The sequence below is a fragment of the Salvelinus sp. IW2-2015 genome, linkage group LG1, assembly GCF_002910315.2.
Source record: "Salvelinus sp. IW2-2015 linkage group LG1, ASM291031v2, whole genome shotgun sequence".
Classification (NCBI taxonomy): Eukaryota; Metazoa; Chordata; class Actinopteri; order Salmoniformes; family Salmonidae; genus Salvelinus; species Salvelinus sp. IW2-2015.
Genome location: NC_036838.1, coordinates 34,336,963 through 34,359,175, shown reverse-complemented (window position 1 = coordinate 34,359,175; position 22,213 = coordinate 34,336,963). Strand labels below are relative to the sequence as shown.

The 22,213-nt window shown below is 40.9% G+C and overlaps 1 protein-coding gene across 4 annotated transcripts in view; it reads left to right on the top strand.

Annotated features, from left to right (window-relative positions):
- Positions 1-22,213, top strand: part of LOC111966243 (sodium channel protein type 8 subunit alpha-like) — a 112,001-nt gene that overhangs the window by 22,614 nt on the left and 67,174 nt on the right. For 3 of the 4 annotated variants that reach the window (XM_070444441.1, XM_023990735.3, XM_070444438.1), the window contains 2 exons: positions 4,669-4,760; positions 7,939-8,160. In XM_070444441.1, coding sequence (XP_070300542.1) covers positions 4,669-4,760; positions 7,939-8,160 — 314 coding nt within the window. Of the gene's footprint in view, positions 1-4,668; positions 4,761-6,100; positions 6,765-7,938; positions 8,161-22,213 lie in introns of those variants that run through there. The other variant, XM_070444440.1, reaches the window with a different exon arrangement.

Below are 22,213 nucleotides of genomic sequence, written 5' to 3'. Positions count from 1 at the left end.
ATCTCTCTCTGCACCTTCGTCTCTCTCTACACCTCCATCTCTCTCTATACCTCCAACTCTACCAGAGTGACAAGGTTGGGCCAGGCAGGACATTCCATATCAGAGAATATTTCAAAACATGCAAAATAATCCAAGATGTAGAAGCATCTCCAAATACTAATTCAACAGAATATAATTAATTAAACTGAGTCAATCAATCAATTGAACATACAGTATATGTAAGTACAGGTATATTTGTAATGTTGCATTTTATGTGAGTGACACATAAACATATGGATGGGTTTGTTTAAAGAGAAGCCACTTAAATGTTGTGGCTCAATAATTCAATTCTAGAGAGTGACATAGCTCATTGAAATGATGTAGAGCTTATACAGATGTGTAAAATGTATGATGAATGATTACTCCGCTGTTTCTCTCTTTAAAAACAACACGTTGCATAAAGCCACACACAGAACTCAAAGTCAGAATAGAAAATGTTGGTGGGAAAATATCCTACTGAAGAACATGATTTCAAAGAACAGGAATAGCAGTCTCTGAGAATTTGGTAAAAGGGAGATTTTGATGATTGAAAGTTATGCAAATATTGAAATTGTTAGAGTTTGGCAATGAATGATTGCCCTGCCTGAATTTTGCCTCAACAATACATTTTCTCTGATTTATATGTGTAATATTGTGAAACATTTTGGGCCATAATTTATTTAATATTCTCCCATCTCTTATGTCTTCTCCATCTTATTGTGAGTCCCTCTTATGTCAGACTTTCCTGTATGTTAACATCTGAGTATTGTGTTGTTATTTTAAGGGTCAAATAGGGATATGGCGGTAGAGAGTATTGTATGTATGTATTTCTTTATTTCATTTTACCCCCTATCTTCCTTTCTTTTTCTTTATTTCATTTTTGTATTTTTTTGTATTTTAAGGTTGGGGTCAATTCTGTTTCAATTCAGTCAATTCAGGAAGTAAACTGTACTTCCAATTCCATTTTTTCTCAGTTCTTTTCAATGAAAAAAAAAATGCAATTGCAATTTCAGTTTACTTATTGAATTGACTGAATTGAAATGGCATTGACTCCAACTCTGCCTTCTGTCTCTCATTCTGTAATGGCTGTTGAGTAACTGTGATCTGAACCACTCTGCAGGTGTATAACAGAGTTTGTAAACCTAGGCAATTTGTCAGCTGTGCGTACGTTCAGGGTTCTGAAAACAATTTCTGTTATCCCAGGTAAGACTATGCATGTGTGTGTGTGTGCGGGCAGGGGAGTCACGGTGGGTCAGTGTTATAGTGCCTTCAGAAAGTATTCACACCCCTTGACTTTTTGCACATTTTGTCGTATTACAGCCTAATTTTAAAATGGATTAAATTGAGATTTGTGTCACTGGCCTACACACAATACCCCATAATGTCAAAGTGCAATTATGTTTTTATAATTTTTTACAAATTAATTACAAATGAAAGCTGAAATGTTGTGAGTCAATAATATTCAACCACTTTGTTGTGGCAAGCCTAAATAAGTTCAGGAGTAATAATTTGCTTAATAAGTTGCATGGACTCACTCTGTGTGCAATAATAGTGTTAACCATGATTTTTGAATGACTACCTCATCTCTGCATATACAATTATCTGTAAGGTCCCTCAGTCGAACAGTGAATTTCAAATACAGATTCAACTATAAAGACCAGGCAGGTTTTCCAATGCCTCACAAAGAAGGGGACCTATTGCTAGATGGGTAAAAAAAAAAAAAGTAGACATTGAATATTCCTTTGAGCATGGTGAAGTTATTAATTACACTTATTGATGGTGTATCAGTACACACAGTCACTACAAAGATACAGGTGTCCTTCCTAACTCAATTGCCGGAGAGGAAGGAAACTGATCAGGGATTTCACCATGAGGCCAATGCTGACTTTAAAACAGTTACAGAGTACCTGTGATTGGTTAAACTGAGGATGGATCAATAACATTGTATTTACTCCACAGTACAACCCCTGTTTGCAATAAGGYACTAAAGTAAAACTGCAAAAAAATGAATGAACCTGAAAGCAAATCCAAGACATGACTGAGTACCACTCATCATATTTTCAAGAATGGTGGTGGCTGYATCATGTTATGGGTATGCTTGTTATTGACAAGGACTAGGGAGTTTTTTTTAGGATAAAAATAAACAGAATAGAGCTAAGCACACACAAAATCCTAGAGGAAAACCTTGTTCAGTGTGCTTTCCAACAGACACGGGACGACAAATTCACCTTTCAGCAGGACAATAACCTAAGGCACAAAGCTAAATATGCACTGGGGTAGCTTAAAAAGACAACATTGAATGTTCCTGAGTGGCCTAGTTACAGTTTTGACTTAAATTGGCTTGAAAATCTATGGCAAGACTCGAAAATGGCTGTCTGGCAATGGTCAATAACCAACTTGACAGAGCTTGTGAAGAATTTTAGAAAGAATAATGCGCAAATATTGTACAATCCAGGTGTGCAAAGCTCATAGGCCCATATTCTGACCCGAGTTAAGTGCCGTAAATGGAATGTAATTCCCTTTTTATGCGCTTTTCTCKCTATGCATATTCTGACCTTGAACTTAAGCACGAGAATAGTATGCTATTCACCCACTATTAGTTTTAGGTGGAGMTTGAATAAATGAAGGTGTGGCGGAGGTGTGTTTAAAGGGGTTCACCTAGGGGTCATGATAGGGGCTGTACCAAATGTTTGATATATTATAATAATTGCTTATGTTGTATTAATAGAAGGGGAGGGGTTATAAGACCCCTCCCTCCTTACATTTATAGGTTCCTAGACTACAGATTAACARTATATATACATTATGAGGTTTAATATTGTTCCACAGTACTTTTCAGGCTCTCTGCCTCTTATGAGGAAACTGTCTGAGAAATGTGTGACTGTGAAGACAGAACTCTGCAGGGGAGTGTAAGAGATAAGAGATAAGTCAGACATTCCACTATAAATCAACTTGAACATTTACTGCTAAGCTTTTAGATACCTATATAAACAAGAGTTTTAGTGTTGAGTAGGCATGGTTTTGGTCTCATGAGTAAAAGACAATGGAGGAGGCAGTGACATCACTAGGGCTGGACTTCGGGTTTAATAAAACAAATTGGGACCTTTTTATATTTTGCAGAACTTACTCGGAAACATGCGTTATGTTCCTGTTGTCAACTTCTGTCTGCAATTGCATTAACAAAGGATTTTGAATGATTTAATTAAAGATATTGTCATAATGCTAATTTCACCAAAGAGCCAAGATTGACAAGGAACAAGGAAACGAACCCCAACAGTGTCTACAGATAAGCTGTATTCTGACTTTGACTTACTTCCCTAATAATTCCAACACCTTTACGCTCGWAACCATGAACAAGGTCTAGCGAACCTACCATTTGTTGTTGATATAAATACCACCATTCTCCATGCATTATAATTTACAACTTGGTAAGATGTATTGATAAGAGCTAGGTAAATGAGTAATCAGTTTGGAGAAGGGGATTAGAAATACACATAGCAATTGTTTCAGATTATTTTTCTTTATGATCCGTGAAGATGAGTGTGAAACCAACCATATGGAAGCAAACTGAAAATCACATCAACATGACATGTATTGAGGCCCCTTTTTCATAGTGATGGATTGATTATCACAGCTTTCAGGATGAATAAAACCACTGTATTTTTTAGTTATCAACATAAAATTGTCATCCATAAAGGCTCTCCCCCAAAAAACCATATAAAAGTATTTTTATATCTACCAGTTGGTGCTGAAACGGAGACAAATATGTATAGATGGATTTCTTTCATTGGTCCCTATATTCTGAACCCGTTCTCACTATGTATTCTATGTAGTCTGTCGACAAAATTTGAATTAAAGGTGAAACGTATTTAAAGGGATGGCTTAAGATAAATGTACTGAAAACCCCATTGAATGAAAACTCCACAAGAAAATACAGTATGTTGGCCAGCAAGTGGGAGGGTTTTCAATGGTTGAATGAAATGTATTCAGAGCTCGGAAGGTAGCCACACCTGCAGAGCGCATTATGCTATTGAATAAGGCAAGTCTGAATACCAAATACTGATAAGTGTGTAGGAAAGGCGTGCGTAGTAAAGGCATAAATTGTTAGGTCAGGATCGGCCCCTTAGAGACTTAMCCAGAAAGACTCACAGCTGTAAACACTGCCAAAGAGGATTCTAACATGTATTGACTCAGGGGTGTGAATACTTATGTAAATGAGATATTTTTGCATCTCATTTTCAATAAATTTGCTAAGATTTCTAAAAACATGTTTTCACTCTCATTATGGGGTATTGTGTGTAGATGGGTGAAGAAAAAAAATATTGTCCATTTTTATTCAGGCTGTAACAAAACAAAATGTGAAATAAGTTAAGGGGTATAAATACTTTCTGAAGGCASTGTAGGTGTGGTTTTGTTTCCGTTTCCTTTCGTTTCCTCTTCCACCTTCGCTCCTCTCTCCTGGAGGGATAGGCACTTCTCTCTCGCGCGCGCCAWGGTGTCCACTCCTCCTGCCGGTCATCTTCTTCTGGTGGGGTGCTGGTGTCGTGCACTTGCGCATCTGCGCTTTTGWTCACTGGGTTTGTGTGTGTGTTACCGTTTGTTTTTTGTGTCATGGTGTTTTGTTCTGTGTGTGATCCTACCCCGTTACAGATATGTAACAGAATTTGTGGACCTGGGGAATGTCTCGGCGCTGAGAACGTTCAGGGTTCTCCGAGCATTGAAAACTATTTCAGTCATTCCAGGTGAGACTCCCATTTACATACTAAGGCTGAGCTTATTTTGATTTCTCATGAATTGGATTCGCATCATTTCTTATTACTTTAGTCTCTTAAAGAGGATGCATCAGAAATGATACCTGTTTTGTTTTTATTTTTCAAACAATCAAAAATGGTAGCAATACATTTTTGATAGGCTTAGCAGTCTACTTGCGGTCTTGTGGTGTTAAGTGGAAAAGGTGGCCCTGATATGACATACTAAAAGACAAACAGCCTAAAATAAGTGGGTGGGATACACAGCAAATTTCGTATTATTATTTTAATAGTAGTCTCCCTCAAAGTGACATTAACAGCCTCATACAGTATATTGACACCAGCTAGTATGGGTAGGAGCCCGGGTTTCCCCCCAGGAAAAACTTCAGGGCCTAGTTGATAACCCTCCCTTGGTTAGGGAAATCTCAGAGTCTTAGTATGAGGATCAGTAGAAATTATATTGTTCATATATTTTTTAAACTAAAGAATAGTTATTATTATTGCCATCTTAACCTCAAAGTCAAAGTGATAGACAAGGGTTTCACACTCACACATTGTATTTGTAAGCATTTCTTATTTAGACCATGCATGAGTATCTCTTCAGACTTYAGAGAGGTTTGATTCACTGTCCAACAGAGAGTGATAATGTGTTCATAGCCACCAAAAGTTTGGACACACCTACTCATTCAAGGGTTTTTCTTTATTTTTTACTATTTTCTACATTGTAGAATAATAGTGAAGACATCAAAACTATGAAATGACACATATGGAAACATGTTGTAACCAAAAAAGGTGATTCAAGAGTGTGCAAGCTGTCATCAAGTTAAAGGGTGGCTACTTTGAAGAATTTTAAATCTAAAATATATTTGAAACACTTTTTTGGTTACTACATGATTCCATATGTGTCATTTCATAGTTTTGATGTCTTCACTATTATTCTACAATGTAGAAAATAGTAAAGATAAAGAAAAACCCTTGAATGAGTAGATGTGTCCAAACTTTTGAATGATACTGTATATTCATTCATTTGGTGGCTATGAACACATTATCACTATCTGTTGGACAGGTACTGTCCACAGGGAACGTTTGACTGGTACTCTTGACTGGTACTGTAGGTGAATACATAACGTTTAGGACATTTGATTAGTTTCGGTTCAAATTTCTACCTTAGTTGTTGTCACAATCTTAAACACTGATGTATCTATGCCACAGTCTTAAAACACATCACGTTTCTGTATGAAAAAATGTGTCCCCTGACAATAACGGAGCACTCTGAAGAACATTTAATTTCTTAAGACTGCCAAGCCTAGTTTGACAACACATTATTACGCTGCATGAAGCTTTTCAAGATACCTGCTTTTTTATCTTACAACTTTGGCTTTTAAGGAGCTTCTTTACTTTGAATTCCATTCAGATATGACTATAGCAGTGAATCCTGAATGTGGACTTCTCGTTTCTGTTTATCCTGGGACAATAAGGCATAAACACAACAGAGAAATGAATTAAAGGAAATAAACACAGTGATATACAAATACATTGGAGATCCAACTGAAGGCTCTTTCTCTGGGGGAGTTGAGATATTGGCACAGGGGCAGTTTATACATTGCACCATTGGAAGTGTTGGATTGTAATTCAGTGAGGTTTTATGTAACACACACCACACTGACTCATTATTTGTTCACAGTATTAGTTAGCCTTTTGAGATTTTGTAGTAACTTCAACTGCAGAACACTCTAATGGTGCAAAAGTGTTGTTGAACAAGTGTCTGGGGCAGGAAGTGAATGTGAATTTGTGCATAAAATACATCTAGTCCAGTAAGTAGTGTTGGCTCAGTCTCCAGTGTAGGCCTCTGATCTAAAGGGGCCCCAGCCTAAAAGGCTCACCCAGTGGAGATCACACCACACAGCAGCAGTGGGACATGATGGGGGTGCCTAGGATGGGAACCATTCTAACCATGGGAACCAAGCTAAGTCACCATTCCGGTTGCCAGACAGACAGGTGATGATGACATGGAGTCAATTCCTTTAGCCTTGGCGTTTAAATGACCTGCATGCAACCTGTCATTCCCTCTTGTCCCCCCTAACCCTTGTCCCCCCTAACCCTTGCCTCCCTCACCTGTCCTCTCTTCTCACTTCTTCCTCCTCTGACTGAGCCCAGTCCTACGCTCTCTCTTCGTTGTGCTGTGCTGCTGTGTTTGGTCAATCTGGTGGATACTTTGTTGTTGTTTCCATATATTTTATATGAGAGTGGCCCTACTGTTTCCTAGGATGCCCCACACTGCCTGTGAAACCCGGACTTGAACAGAAAAATAACATAAGGGCATCTAATTGACATAAAACATTTATTCACATAATGTTATAAATTAACATAAACAATTCCTAAATTGGTATCCCTCCACAACTACATCATCCATTAGGTTTTAGAATCATTTTGATGTAGCCTGCCTCAGTGTAATTTTGTTGATTTAGAACATTTGAGGAGTATTCTGATCGTCACTGAAGTGTGTCAGTCTTATGGAAATCTCATGTAGGGGCAGTCTCAATGTTGTTGTGTTTCTATGTTGTGGTGTTTAAAATGCCTGACTATCTGACCATCTTCTGGCTGTTTTGTATGTGTCTTTAATTATTGTGCTATTGTTTGATGTAGTTATTAAGGATCCTATTCTCGCTATAATTTAGTTCAATATGACTTAACAGTAACTAACAATATGGAACACAATCACCATTGAGGTATCAAAGTTTTTGACTTGAATACCTCTTTCTTCATGGAAAATAGAGGAAAATTTATCAACTATACGCATTATTATTATTATTATTATTATTATTACACATACGCCTGCAATTTAGAATACTTCTGTTATACCTGTCCAAATGTAGATATTGGTAATTCAAAACAGAGCAGTAGTTTTGGTTTGATGTTAACTTGAACAAATACACTTTTATGAGATGGACTACTATACTACCACTGTAATACTAMTATATAAACTCTATACAAATAATTCATAGCTAAGCTTGTACTTTCCAGCAATGCCCATTTCTCTTTGTTTGTGTGTATGTATGTGCGCTTGTGTGTTTTATATGTATGTGTGTACACAAACACATACATACGTGTGTGTGTGTGTGTGCACGTATGTGTGTGTGTGTGAATGCATATGTCCGGTTCCTCCCCCCAGGACTCAAGACCATCGTCGGTGCTCTAGTTCAATCGGTGAAGAAATTGTCAGACGTTATGATCCTCACGGTCTTCTGTCTCAGTGTCTTCGCCTTGATTGGACTACAGCTCTTCATGGGCAACCTGCGGCAGAAATGTGTCATCTGGCCAATCAACTCCACTGAGAACTTCCTGGCCAATGGCAGTAAGGGCTTCGACTGGAACGAATACATCATGAACGAGAGTGAGTCCGACACATGGCCAAAAGATGTGTGACACTGAGACAGAAGACCGTTTCGACTTATAACATTTGAGCTGAGTTTGAGTTAGGGGTGCCAGGTAGGCCGTGCCTACCAGAGAATCTGATCAAATGTCTCTTTTAGTTAATGGGTCGATCGCATCTGTTTGTCTGTCATAGTCTAAAATAAACACTGTAATGGAAAACTTAAGGTTACTTTCGTATCCCCGGTTCTCTGATAATAGAGTGAGGTATCTCACAATGGAAGATGTCTCCTAAGGTGGATCACTATGGAGGCTCAGATCACACAACATCTGTCGGACCTGCCTTCTGGTCATTTTCAAGCATATATTTCGCCCTCACACGCTTGCAAACAGGAAAGCGCGGTGAGATACCTCACTCTACTATCAGAGAACACGGGGTTACAACAGTAACCTTAAAGGGACACTTTGGGATTTTGTCAATGAAGCCCTTTATCTACTTCCCCAGTCAGATGAACAAGATGATACCATTTTTATGTCTGTGTGTAGTTTGAAGGAAGTTTCTAACTAGCGTTAGCACAATTGCTAATTAGTGTTAGTCTATGACTTCCAGTCATTGCGTTAACACTAGTTAGCATTGGCTTACGAAAATACCTCTATCTTCCTTCATACTGGACACAGAGACATAAAAATGATATCCGCAAGATCATCTGACGCTGGGGAAGTAGATCAAGTGTTTCATTGCCAAAATCTTGAAGTATCCCTTTACGTTCTCTTTGAAATATTAGTTTTATCACCCCTCAGAGGCTCCGACACTGAGGAACGTATGTGCCAGGAAGGCGCAGGGACCTCCAGTCAGTAAAACCTCATAAAGGTATTCACCTATTCAATATTGTTTGAAACATTCGTTTTGGACTGATGCCCAACTGAGCATTCTACTCAATGCATCGTCATTGAGCGCTGATGAAGATTTCATCAAAAGTTCATTCAAAAGGAGGCAAATAATTAGTAGGAAAACCTTTTATCTAGCTAACATTAGCATTGCTAGCTATTTGTGATTAACTTTGCTAGCTAATGASAACATTGCCATCTGTCTAAAGTAAATTTAACGACATGATAATGCTGGCAAAGTTGTTTCCTACTTAATATTTGACTACTTTAGTAATGCTATCGTATTTCCAGGCCCTATAGTATAATTTAGACTAAACAGTCATTAGCCTCCGTCCAGAATGACTGGGCTTATCATGACTTTAGTGCACCACTATTGCGCTGCCAGTAGAGGGCGGCTTGAGAACGTTCATAACAATGGCACGACGCGACCAAGTGACAGATGTGCAACCTATGAATAAGGGGTAGCACAATATACAGCATCACAAATCTCTTGTACAGAGATGCCTTTGAATAATGCCCATGATGTAGCCATGCCTCTGGTGGAATGGGCCCTTAGGCTAATATGACAGCCTCCATTATCCAATGGAATAGCCGTTGACGAGAGAGGGGCCTACCCGTGTGGAGAGGTGCCCAGGAGACAAAGAGTAAAGCTCTCATCATGTCAATGTACAGTAGGTGCGTAAATCACGTAATGGACATAAACAATTGAGACGCCCTTCTTCTGTGGAAGAAAAATAAAAAAGCTCCAAAGTGAGGCAATTACATGCATTGCTGACTTTAGGCACAAAGGCGGGGTTAGGCTATAAGGTAACCTTGGATAACCCTGTGGAAAATTGCAGGCACGAGTGGTGGACTGACAGTGCAAACAACTCACTCACTTTGTGGACATAAGGGCTATGGTAAAGTGGTTTGAAAGAGAGAGCTCAATGCTTTCCAGTAGCTCAAATGGCTGCTGTGAAGTAGCCTCAAGCACAGGACCCAAGATGGGACTAAAGGATTTGGCACTGGGCGTAAGCGACGTGCACCATTCATAAAACGACATAYCACATGCCACTTCATTATACAATGAGCGTGTGGAAAGGGCCCTGGCACTCTGTATGGTCTAAAAATGTACTCTTAGTGGCAGGCCTTGCATGGGCCAACATGTCCAGATGAGGATAGAAAATCTCTCTGTCCTCTTGGGTCAGTAGACCTCTGCTTAACGAGAGCTGCTAGGGCTGGTCGTAAAAGAGTAGCATTAACTCCGCTAACCAGCGCTTCCTTGGCTATTGCTTCTGGTGAGCCAGTTGGTAGACGCCAGTGCAGTCATGCCATCCGTCCTGAAAAGGATGTGACAGAAAAGGCAGAGAATGTTTCCTAATTATATGAGAAACATTGCATATGGAGTCCGAGGTATTCGTATGAGCATGCCRGAACCCTGGAGGTCAATCCGGTACCGTTCAGTCCTCCTGGACTGCCCCCCACCCTATGGGTGGTGAATATCTCCCCATTACTCTCCCTATACGCACGGGTGTAGTGTCTGGGGCGAGAAGTGACGGGTCTACTCCAATGACGGAGAGCCCTTTATCTCAGATTAAGGGGACGATGGGACATAATCGTGGGCTATTTTGTCTCATACTGAAAAGTCCCTCATCCTTAGTGACCCAACTGGAATGCAGAGAGTGTAATGGAAAACTGTCATTTATACGTTAATTTGGGGTATTATCAACATTAAAATACTGTGAAACGTTTTACTGCAGCATACTGTAAATGTTGGTGCATTGTGGGAAAATGTTGTGGCTGGGGAGAAAGAATTGCTGTATTTCAAATGGTACTGTAATTCCACCCCACAGAATACAGTAACGCACTGAATTTTTGGAGCACCCAAAAAAAATTGACCGCTAGTGGGTGCATGGTATTGTTGTATCTGTCTCATTAACATATTTTGAGGAGTGCCTTGTAAGAGGCTATATTGCGTGGTTATAGTGCTCCATGTATAGGGGACAGATTGAAGTGGCAACAAGTCTTAAACCTTTACAGGTTGAGCATTTTGCTATGTTCTTTTGGTCTGTTTTGCTCTGTAGTTGCTGCCAGTTTGGAAGCCTTTGTTAAGGCCTCTATAAGTGCAAGTGATATAAAACACCAAATATTCATTGATAGGGGAGAGCGGTGTAAGTTGAGCAAAAGTGTTAGTTGTGCCACCCCTTGTTTCTAGGAAACCATACACAAAATTAACCATGTGACCAAATATTTAGGAAGAGGTATATCATTTGATGGAGTCTGTGGAGGAAGACACCACATGGAAAAAGTGGTAAGCAAGTTAGGTCCAAAAAACGTATTTGAACAAAGTTAAATTAATTGATTGTGTTATAGGTTTCATGATGCTTGAATCTAAACCAAAGTAGATTGTTTTAGATTGTTTCATACATCAGTTGGGGTCTCTATAAGCTACAATATAAGGTCCTAAACCTAGCATGAAAGTGCATCCTTGTAGCTGTGTGGGCTAATGTAGTCAAAATGTTTGCCTTGGGGCCAGTTGAGCCAATGGCCACTCTACCCCATAGAAATTATGATTATATTTTGTCTGTTTTATGCATAATATGCATAGTATTTTTGCAATATGGCATGCATATGAACTCAACATTTTTATTGTTACAGAGCAGACATCATCATGCCCTGTGTATATATAAACGTAAAACAAGCAGGGGTCTAGCCCCCTTTGAGGTTCTTCAGAGAGCAGCCAAGGAAGTGAGAGAAGGGATAAAGTCATTGGAGCAGCAGCAAGGGATGAATAAATAGACTGAATGACACTGAAGAGGTACATTGACAAAAAATAAAAAGAACATGTATCTGTGCGAAAGAGAGGCTATGATAGAGTAGCAGAGGCACACATGGTTTTATCTGATGACACGGAGTCTGAGCTTCCTAAATATATCAAGAATTTCGCAGACCAGTTTCATGGGCTTAGTAGCCTCAAATGCAGAGAACCTTTCTACGAATTGGCACATCGAAACAACGTCCCTGTCCCAGACAACTGGTCAAGAAATGGAAGGGTAAGTGATATTGAACTGAGAGATCTATATCTGAATGTAGGCATACATTTAAGATAAACAATATACCAAAACCCATTCCACAAATTAAACTTTGACCTACCAGCACTATGACCCACTGTCACAGGACTCCATCACCCACATACCCCAAGGCGGCTCAACTTACCCTGTCCTTTTACGCGACTTACCCCATACCCGGGATAAGTTGTGCCAGGAGACCACTTTTTTGTACAAGCTATGTTTTCAAAACTGTTATGTTTACATGAATTCTGATTATTTCCAGGGATACACAACATCCTGAAATATATGTAGATATCTTTGTTAGAAAGAAAATATATTTCCCTTGACATGGTGACGCTGAATGTAAGAAATGGCTCAGCTTACCCCACTCTCCCCTATGCTGTAATATGTAAACGCATTACCTAGCAGCCAACCTGCTTGCACCAATTCCGTGTAATTACAGTAAAATACTGTGAAATACAAACCCCTCCCCTCAATGAATTTCATTCATTCACTCATTACGATTATGGTAGCATTTACTTTTTCACAGTATTATACAGTCAATTCTACGGTATTGTACTGTGTGTCATTACATAGTGCTTGCTTACATACTGTATTTCGATTACAGTAGCTGTAATGCAATATGAAATACAGAAATGTACTTGCCACTGAGCTGCCTGTAAGTTACTGTCAAATTCACTCCCTCACCTTTACAGTGTAGTAAGCCCCCCGTGGAAGAGCAAGGCACTGGCGAAATGATGTCACTCATCTGTCTCAAAAGGACAAAGGATATTTCTGACCACCCAGATATTCTATTCCGGAGCATTTGAACAGCTACAGTGCCTTTAAAAAGTATTCATACCCCTTGATTTATTACACATTTTGTTGTATTACAGTCTGAATTCAAATGGATTAAAAGTGAAAACATGTTTGAAGACATTTATGCAAATGTATTGAAAATGAAATACAGAAATATCTCATTTATATAAGTATTCACACCCTTGAGTCAATASATGTTAGAAACAACTTTGGCAGCGATTACAGCTGTGAGTCTTTCTGGGTAAGTCTCTAAGAGCTTTGCACACCTGGATTGTACAATATTAGCCCATTATCATTGCCGGACAACCATTTTCAAGTCTTGCCATAGAATTTCAAGCAGATTTAAGTGAAAACTGTAACTCGGCGATGCAGGAACATTCACTGTCTTCTTGGTAAGCAACTCCAGTGTAGATTTGGCCTTGCGTTTTAGGTTATTGTCCTGCTGAAAGGAGAATTCCTCTCCCAGTGTCTGGGCAAAAGCAGACTGAACCAGGTTTTCCTCTAGGATTTTGCCTGTGCTTAACTCCATTCCGTTTCTTTTTTATCCCCAAAAATTCCCCAGTTCTTAACGATTACAAGCATACCATAACATAATGCAGCCACCAATATGTTTTAAATATGGAGCGTGGTACTCAGTGATGTGTTATATTGGATTTTTCCCAAATATAACACTTTGTACTCAGGGCAAAAAGTGAATTGGTTTGCCACATTTTTTGTGTCTTATTGCAAACAGGATGCATGTTATTCTGTACAGGATTGCCCCTTCCGGTTATACCGGGTATTCCTGTTCAAACTGGAAATGCTATTTAATAGCATATAATAGCAACCAATATATATATTTTTTACATGCTTTCAGACTACTACTGTAAATTGGTAAATATACACAGGAATCGAACAGTTATAAAGTAAAAACAGCCACAACCTTTTCAAATTCCCCAGAATTTGGAAAGATGGAGCCAGAGGGTAGGACTGCCGTCTTATCGGCTCTTAACCAACCATGCTATTTTGTTTTTCATGCGTTGTTCGTAACTTGTTTTGTACATAATGTTGCTGCTACCATCTCTTATGGCCGAAAAGAGCTTCTGGACGTCAGAACTGGGATTACTCACCTCAAATTGGACGAGGAGTTCCAGGCCCAGATCCCCGTGATTCGCTGGAAAAGGAAACGTAGGTTTCGCGGAAAGAGATCAGGATGCCTTGTGAGGATCAGGTGACGAGTGGCTAATCTGCCCTTGCCTTCCGTTCTGCTAGCTAACGTTCAATCGCTGGAAAATAAATGGGACGAACTAAAAGCATGTATATCCTACCAATGGGACATTACAAACRGTAATATCTTGTTTCACCAAGTTGTGGCTGAACGACGACATTAAGAACATACAGCTGGCGGGTTATATACTCTATCGGCAGGACAGAACAGCAGCCTCTGGTAAGACACGGGGCGGGGGTCTATGCATTTTTGTAAACAATAGCTGGTGCACGATATCTAAGGAAGTCTCAGGGTTTTGCTAGACTGAGGTAGAGTATCTCATGATAAGCCGTAGACCACACATCTACCGAGAGAGTTTTCATCTGTGTTTTTTGTAGCTGTCTACATACCACCACAGACCGAAGCTGGCACTAAAACCATACTCAATGAGCTGTATTCCGCCATAAGCAAACAGGAAAACGCTCATCCAGTGGCGGCGCTCCAGTGGCCGGGGACCTTAACTTCTTCAGGCTAGGGGGCAGTATTCGTAAGTTTGGATGAATGAGGTGCCCAAAGTAAACTGCCTGTTTCTCAGGCCCAGAAGCTAGGATATGCATATAGTTGATAGTATTGGATAGAAAACACTCTAAACTGTTACAATAATGTTTGTGAGTATAACAGAACTGATATGGCAGGCGAAAACCCGAGGACAATCCATCCAGAATTGGATTCTGATTAGAATCTGATTACAATGGCTGGGAATGGGAATATAAAAGGAATTCCTCCCAGATTGCAGTTCCTAGGGCTTCCTCCAGATGTCAACCGTCTTTAAAAAGTTTCAGGCTTGTTTTTTGAAAAATTTGCTAGAATTCGTAGTTTTTCTAAGTGGCTCCCATTTTGGCTGTAGTGTTTGTTGCGCGTTCCGGTGAGGGCGTGTACTTCGTTATTTATCTCCGGTAATGGTCTCCGGTGTTCTCCGTCTTAAATTTGATCGTTTATTTACATATTAGGGTGCCTGAGGAATGATTAGGAACGTTGTTTGATATGTTTGAAAGAAGTTTGTTGTTAATTTACGGGATTCATATGTATGCATTTTGAACGAGGGAAACCGGTGGATTACTGAGTCAAGCACGCCAATGAAACATACTTTTTTGCGATATAAAGAAGGACTTCATCGAACAAATGGACCATTTGTTACGTAGCTGGGACCCTTGTGATTGCAACAAGATGAAGATCTTCAAAGGTAAGTGATTTATTTTATCACTATTTCTGACTTTCGTGATGCCTTTGCTTGGTTGGAAAATGTATGTAATGCTTTTGTGTGCGGGGCGCTGTCCTCAGATAATTGCATGGTGTGCTTTCGCCGTAAAGCCTTTTTGAAATCTGACAAAGGGATTAACAAGAAGTTAAGCTTTTAAATGATGTATGGTACTTGTATTTTCWTGAATCTTTAATATTACGATTTCTGTCATTTGAATTTGGCGCTCTGCAATTTCACCGGATGTTGTCAAGGTGGGACGCTAGCGTCCCAATGATCTGTAAGAAGTTAATGCAGGGAAACTTAAATCAGTTTTACCTAATTTCTATCAGCATGTTAAATGTGCAACCAGAGGAAAAATTATTCTAGACCACCTTTACTCTACACATAGAGACATGTACAAAGCTCTCCCTCGCCCTCCATTTGGCAAATCTGACCATAACTCTATCCTCCTGATTCCTACCTACAAGCAAAAATGAAAGCAGGAAGCACCAGTGACTTGGTCTATAAAAAAGTGGTCAGATGAAGCAGATGCTAAACTACAGGACTGTTTTGCTAGCACAGACTGGAATATGTTCCGGGATTCTTGCAATGCCATTGAGGAGTACACCACATCAGTCACTGGCTTCATCAATAAGTGCACCGATGACGTCGTCCCTACAGTGACTGTACGTACATACCCAAACCAGAAGCCATGGATTACAGGCAACATTCACACTGAGCTAAAGGGTAGAGCTGCCGCTTTCAAGGAGCGGGACTTTAACCCGGAAGCTTATAAGAAATCCTTCTATGCCCTCCAATGAACCGTCAAACAAACAGAGCGCCAATACAGGACTAAGATCGAATCGTACTACACCGGCTCCCAACGCTCGTCGGATGTGGCACGGCTTGCAAACTATTACAGACTACAAAGGGAAGCACAGCCACGAGATGCCCAGTGACACGAGCCTACCAGACAAGCCAAATAACTTTTATTCTCGCTTCCAGGCAAGTAACACTGAAACATGCATGAGAGCATCAGCTGTTCCAGATGACTGTGTGATCACGCTCTATGCAGCCGATGTAAGACCTTTAAACAGGTCAACATTCACAAGGCTGTTGGGCCAGACGGATTACCAGGACGAGTACTTCGAGCATATGCTGAACAACTGGCAAGTGTCTTCACTGACATTTTCAACCTGTCCCTGTCTGAGTCTGTAATACCAACATGTTTCAAGCAGACCACCATAGTCCTTGTGCCCAAGAACACAAAGGTAACCTACCTAAATGACYACCGACTCGTAGCACTCACGTCTGTAGCCATGAAATGCTTTGAAAGGCTGGTCATTATCCCAGAAACCCTAGACCCACTCCAATTTGCACACTGCATCAACAGATCCACAGATGATGCAATCTCTATTGCACTCCACTCTTCCCTTTCCCATCTGGACAAAAGGAACACCTATGTGAGAATGCTATTCATTGACTATAGCTCAGCGTTCAACATCCTAGTGCCCTCAAAGCTCATCACTAAGCTAAGTACCCTGGGACTAAACACCTCCCTCTGCAACTGGATCCTGGACTTCCTGACGGGCCGCCCCCCAGGTGGTAAGGGTAGGTAACAACACATCCGCCAAGCTGATCCTCAACACGGGGGCCCCTCAGGGGTGCGTGCTTAGTCCCCTCCTGTACTCCCTGTTCACTCATGACTGCACGGCCAGGCATGACTCCAACACCATCATTAAGTTTGCTGATGACACAACAGTGGTAGGCCTGATCTCCGACAATGATGAGACAGCCTATAGCGAGGAGGTCAGAGACCTGACCGTGTGGTGCAAGGACAAGAACCTCTCCCTCAACATGATCAAGACAAAGGAGATGATTGTGGAGTACAGGAAAAGTAGAACCGAGCACTCCCCCATTCTCATCGACAGGGCTGTAGTGCAACAGGTTGAGAGCTTCAAGTTCCTTGGTGTCCACATCACCAACAAACTAACATGGTCCAAGCACACCAAGACAGTCGTGAAGAGTGCACGACAAACCTATTCCCCTTCAGGGGACTGAAAAGATTTGGCATGGGTCCTCAGATCCTCAAAAGGTTTTACAGCTGCTCCATCGAGAGCATCCAGACAGGTTGCATCACTGCCTGGTATAGCAACTGCTCGGCCTCCGACCACAAGGCACTACAGAGGGTAGTGCGTACGGCCCAGTACATCACCGGGGCCAAGCTTCCTGCCATCCAGGACCTTCTATACCGGGCGGTGTCAGAGGAAGTCCCTGGTCAAAGACTCCAGCCACCCTAGTCACAAACTGTYCTCTCTGTTACCACATGGCAAGCGGCACCGGAGCGCCAAGTCTAGGTCCAAGAGCCTTCCAAACAGCTTTTACCCCTAAGCCATAAGACTCCTGAACATCTAATCAAATGGCTAACCAGACTTTTTGCAAAGCCCCCCCACCAATCCCCCACCCTCTTTTACGCTGCTGCTACTCTGTTATTATCTATGCATAGTCACTTAATACATAACTCTACCTACATGTTCATAATTACCTGAATTACCTCAACACCGGTGCCCCCCGCACATTGACTCTGTACCGGTACCCCCTGTATATAGCCCCGCCATTGTTATTTACTGCTGCTCTTTAATTATTTGTTATTCTTATCTCTTATTTTTTTAGGGATTTTCTTGAAACTGCATTGTTGGCTTGTAAGTAAGCATTTCACTATAAGGTCTACACCTGTTGTATTCGGCGCATGTGACAAATAACATTTGAYTTGATTTGATATCCAGGTGCAAGGTGCGAGAAATGGACCTCTTTCAGTCAAAGGTGGGCTACAACAAATGTTATTTTCACTTGGCTATAATAAGGGAGTGAACGTTATTTAGGTTACATGGAAAAAATCTGACCTATCTGAAATTAAAATGGATGGCCCTCCCTTCAGCAAAATATACTTTACCTAAACCCTCCCTTAACGCTTGAAAAATAGACGTCACCCTCCCCTATACCCAAAATAATAATTAAAACATAAAGTGGATAGCAGAGAACATTCTTATTGTTTACCCTCACTTCTTGGACAGACCAGAGCCTTAAATATGCTGTTTTAGACATTTGTCTACTTCCTGTAAAGCCCAAATAAAATAAAAGCGTTTTTTTATGCATGTGAGCGAGTGTGTACATGCTGGATTTAGAATGCACGGTAGTGGAAGAGAGAGAGCATCAATGGCAKCATAGCCATGCACCTCCTTCAGGACAGCCACACAGAAGAAATGCCAGGCCATGCAGAGACGCAAGAGATTTTTTAAATKTAATTACATTTTTAAATTTTTAAAATGTTTATTTCACCTTTATTTAACCAGGTAGGCAAGTTGAGAACAAGTTCTCATTTACAACTGCGACCTGGCCAAGATAAAGCAAAGCAGTTCGACACATATAACAACACAGAGTTACACATGGAGTAAAACAAACATACAGTCAATAATACAGTAGAATAATAAGTCTATATACAATGTGAACAAATGAGGTGAGATGAGGGAGATAAAGGCAATAAATAGGCCATGGTGGAGAAGTAAATACAATATAGCAATTAAAACACTGGAATGGTAGATTTGACAGTAGATGAGTGTGCAAAGTAGAAATACTGGGGTGCAAAGGAGCAAAATAAATAAATACAGTAGGGGAAGAGGTAGTTGTTTGGGCTATTTATAGATGAGCTATGTACAGGTGCAGTGATCTGTGAGCTGCTCTGACAGCTGGTGCTTAAAGCTCGTGAGGGAGATAAGTGTTTCCAGTTTCAGAGATTTTTGTAGTTTGTTCCAGTCATTGGCAGCAGAGAACTGGAAGGAAAGACRACCAAAGGAGGAATTGGCTTTGGGGGTGACAAGTGAGATATACCTGCTGGAACGCGTGCTACGGGTGGGTGCAGCTATGGTGACCAGCGAGCAGAGATAAGGCGGGACTTTACCTAGCAGGGTCTTGTAGATGGCCTGTAGCCAGTGGGTTTGGCGACGAGTATGAAGCGAGGGCCAGCCAACGAGAGCGTACAGGTCGCAGTGGTGGGTAGTATATGGGGCTTTGATGACAAAACGGATGGCACTGTGATAGACTGCATCCAATTTGTTGAGTAGGGTGTTGGAGGCTATTTTGTAAATGACATCGCCAAAGTCGAGGATCGGTAAGATGGTCAGTTTTACGAGGGTATGTTTGGCAGCATGAGTGAAGGATACTTTGTTGCGAAATAGGAAGCCAATTCTAGATTTAACTTTGGATTGGAGATGTTTTATGTGAGTCTGGAAGGAGAGTTTACAGTCTAACCAGACACCTAGGTATTTGTAGTTGTCCACATAAGTCAGAACCGTCCAGAGTAGTGATGCTGGACGGACGGGCAGGTGCAGGCAGCGATCGGTTGAAGAGCATGCATTTAGTTTTACTTGTATTTAAGAGCGGTTGGAGGCCACGGAAGGAGAGTTGTATGGCATTGAAGCTCGTCTGGAGGGTTGTTAACACAGTGTCCAAAGAAGGGCCAGAAGTATACAGAATGGTGTCGTCTGTGTAGAGGTGGATCAGAGACTCACCAGCAGCAAGAGCTTGAACTTCACTTCGCCCCATTAGTTTGCACTATATAGATCAACGTTTTTCTGGTGATCGAATCAACATTAAATCAGCCCCTTTTCAATGCAACAAACCAAAACAAATCTACCTTTGCAAGATTGAGTCTGTGATTTTGTTGTAGGCAGAGCCAGAGCACAATGGAGTACAATTCTATTGGTGGGTTAGCCCACAAGTGGTCTTTCAATCACCCAAGAGTGAATGTGCTTTTCAGATCAGTTCAGATCAGAGCAAAGAGCTGCATTTGTGCACATTTGTTGATATTCTTTGCTAGTTAGCGAGTTATAACACAGGTATAGATAAGTATAKGTCAGCAATGGTGAGTTACTGCTTCCTACAAGATTACAAAACATGTAGGCTACATTTCAAACTGTCTTTGAAAAGCGAGTCAGGTAAAAATCGTATCGCTTAATTAAAGGGGCGGCGTTGTATTTTGAGACAGGCTTGAATATGCAAATAAGCCAATATGCAGAGGGTTAGCCTGTATGGTAATAATAATAATTTTTATTTTGTAAAGTGGTTTCTTGCATCATACAACACAGTACAATGCAATTTACAGTCACCTAGTTGGCCCATGGTGTTACAGACCAAGTAAAGGCCTGCATTGAACACCACATATAGGCTACTGTAGGCTAGATCATAGAAATCAAAAGCTATTTCCACGTGAAAATGTTATGGGATTGCTGGTAGGTCTACATTATGCTCAAATAGCCACAATAGCCCATTAGCTACTGTCTAAAACTGTAAGGGAAAAGTGTCAGTGTTCACTGTAAACACGCACCGGAAGTCACACAAAATTCTCACAATATTCATTCTTCCCCTCACAAGACCAAAAATTAGCGCAGTGTGCCAAAATAAATTGTTTACCCCTATTTTCTTCACAATTTTGTGATATCCAATTGCCATCGGGAGAGGCGAAGGTGGATCATTAGTCTTCTGAAACATGACCAAAAAATCTGCGCTGCTTCTTAACAACCGCTCACTTACAYCAGAAGCCAGCCGCACCAATGTGTCGGAGAAAACCCTGTTCAACTGACGACCGGAGTCAGCTTGCAGGCACCCAGACCACCACAAGGAGTCACTAGAGCACGATGAGCCAACCCCTAAAGCCACCCAGCCAACCCCTCCTTTAACTCGGTTGACGCTGGGCCAATTGTGCGCCACCCTATGGGAATCTCTGTCACGGCCTGTTGTGACACAGCCTGGGATCGAACCCCAGGCTGTAGTGATGCCGCAACACTGCGATGCAGTGCCTTAGACCACTGCGCCACCCGTGAGTCTCTGTTTTATTATTAATACATTTGCAAAAATGTATAATTTCCTGTTTTCACTTTGTCATTATGGGGTATTGTGTGTAGATTGATGAGGATTTAAAAACAATTGAATCCAGTTTAGAACAAGGCTGTAACATAACAACATGTGGAAAAAGTTAAGGGGTGTGAATACTTTCCCGAATGCACTGTATAGCAGCTTTTAGCCTAATTTAGTTTGTCAAACAGGTAGGCTACCTCTTATTTTCTAAATAACAAGAAATAGACTAACACAAAGCCTTCTTGTTGTTAGTAAAGTCAAATTAAAATGACGAGGTTGAAATGAATTATGCCTACTTTAATTTGCCTACTTTCAGTACCATGAGCTGTCCATTTCTGATTGATTGTGTCGCGAATGCTGCTTCAAGTTTCAGCACCACAATGTAAGTTACTCGAATCTAGCTCATTGTGCGGTCATTAACTCTGATAAATACATAATGGGCAAGAAACATATTGTTTTTATTCAAATCAATTATAGTAGTAGCAAGCTATTAAAGGTRACCTCCGGTCCACCTTCTCATCTTCGCGCTCTCCTTCTCAAACTAAACAGAACAGGCAAGTCCGTGCCCAAGACATTGCATTTTTTTGGACTAAGCATAATCCCCCCCAAAAATTCTGAAGAATTCTTTGACTCTACTCCTGAACTGCCACTGTAGGCCTACACAGCACAGGGTTGGTAGGGCAGCACAAAAAAGGTTTTGATCAGCAAGAGTAGAGCAGGCCGGGGCTCAGTCTTAGAATAGCCATTGCAGTGTGTAATGCAGCCTAGTTTTATTCACACCATCCCAGCACCTATCTTAGAAATATAACGTTGCTCTGTGCTTCTCCGAGCATGCACTTCGTAGCCTATAGGCTATGGATAATTTGATAAAGACCACACTAAATATCCTATAAGCACACTTGATATTGGCGCCCAGCAGAGAATCAAAGATGAGGGCTGGCATCGGGCACACATTGATATTTTGTTTATTTCATGGAGATTAAAAATATGTGGAACTCCA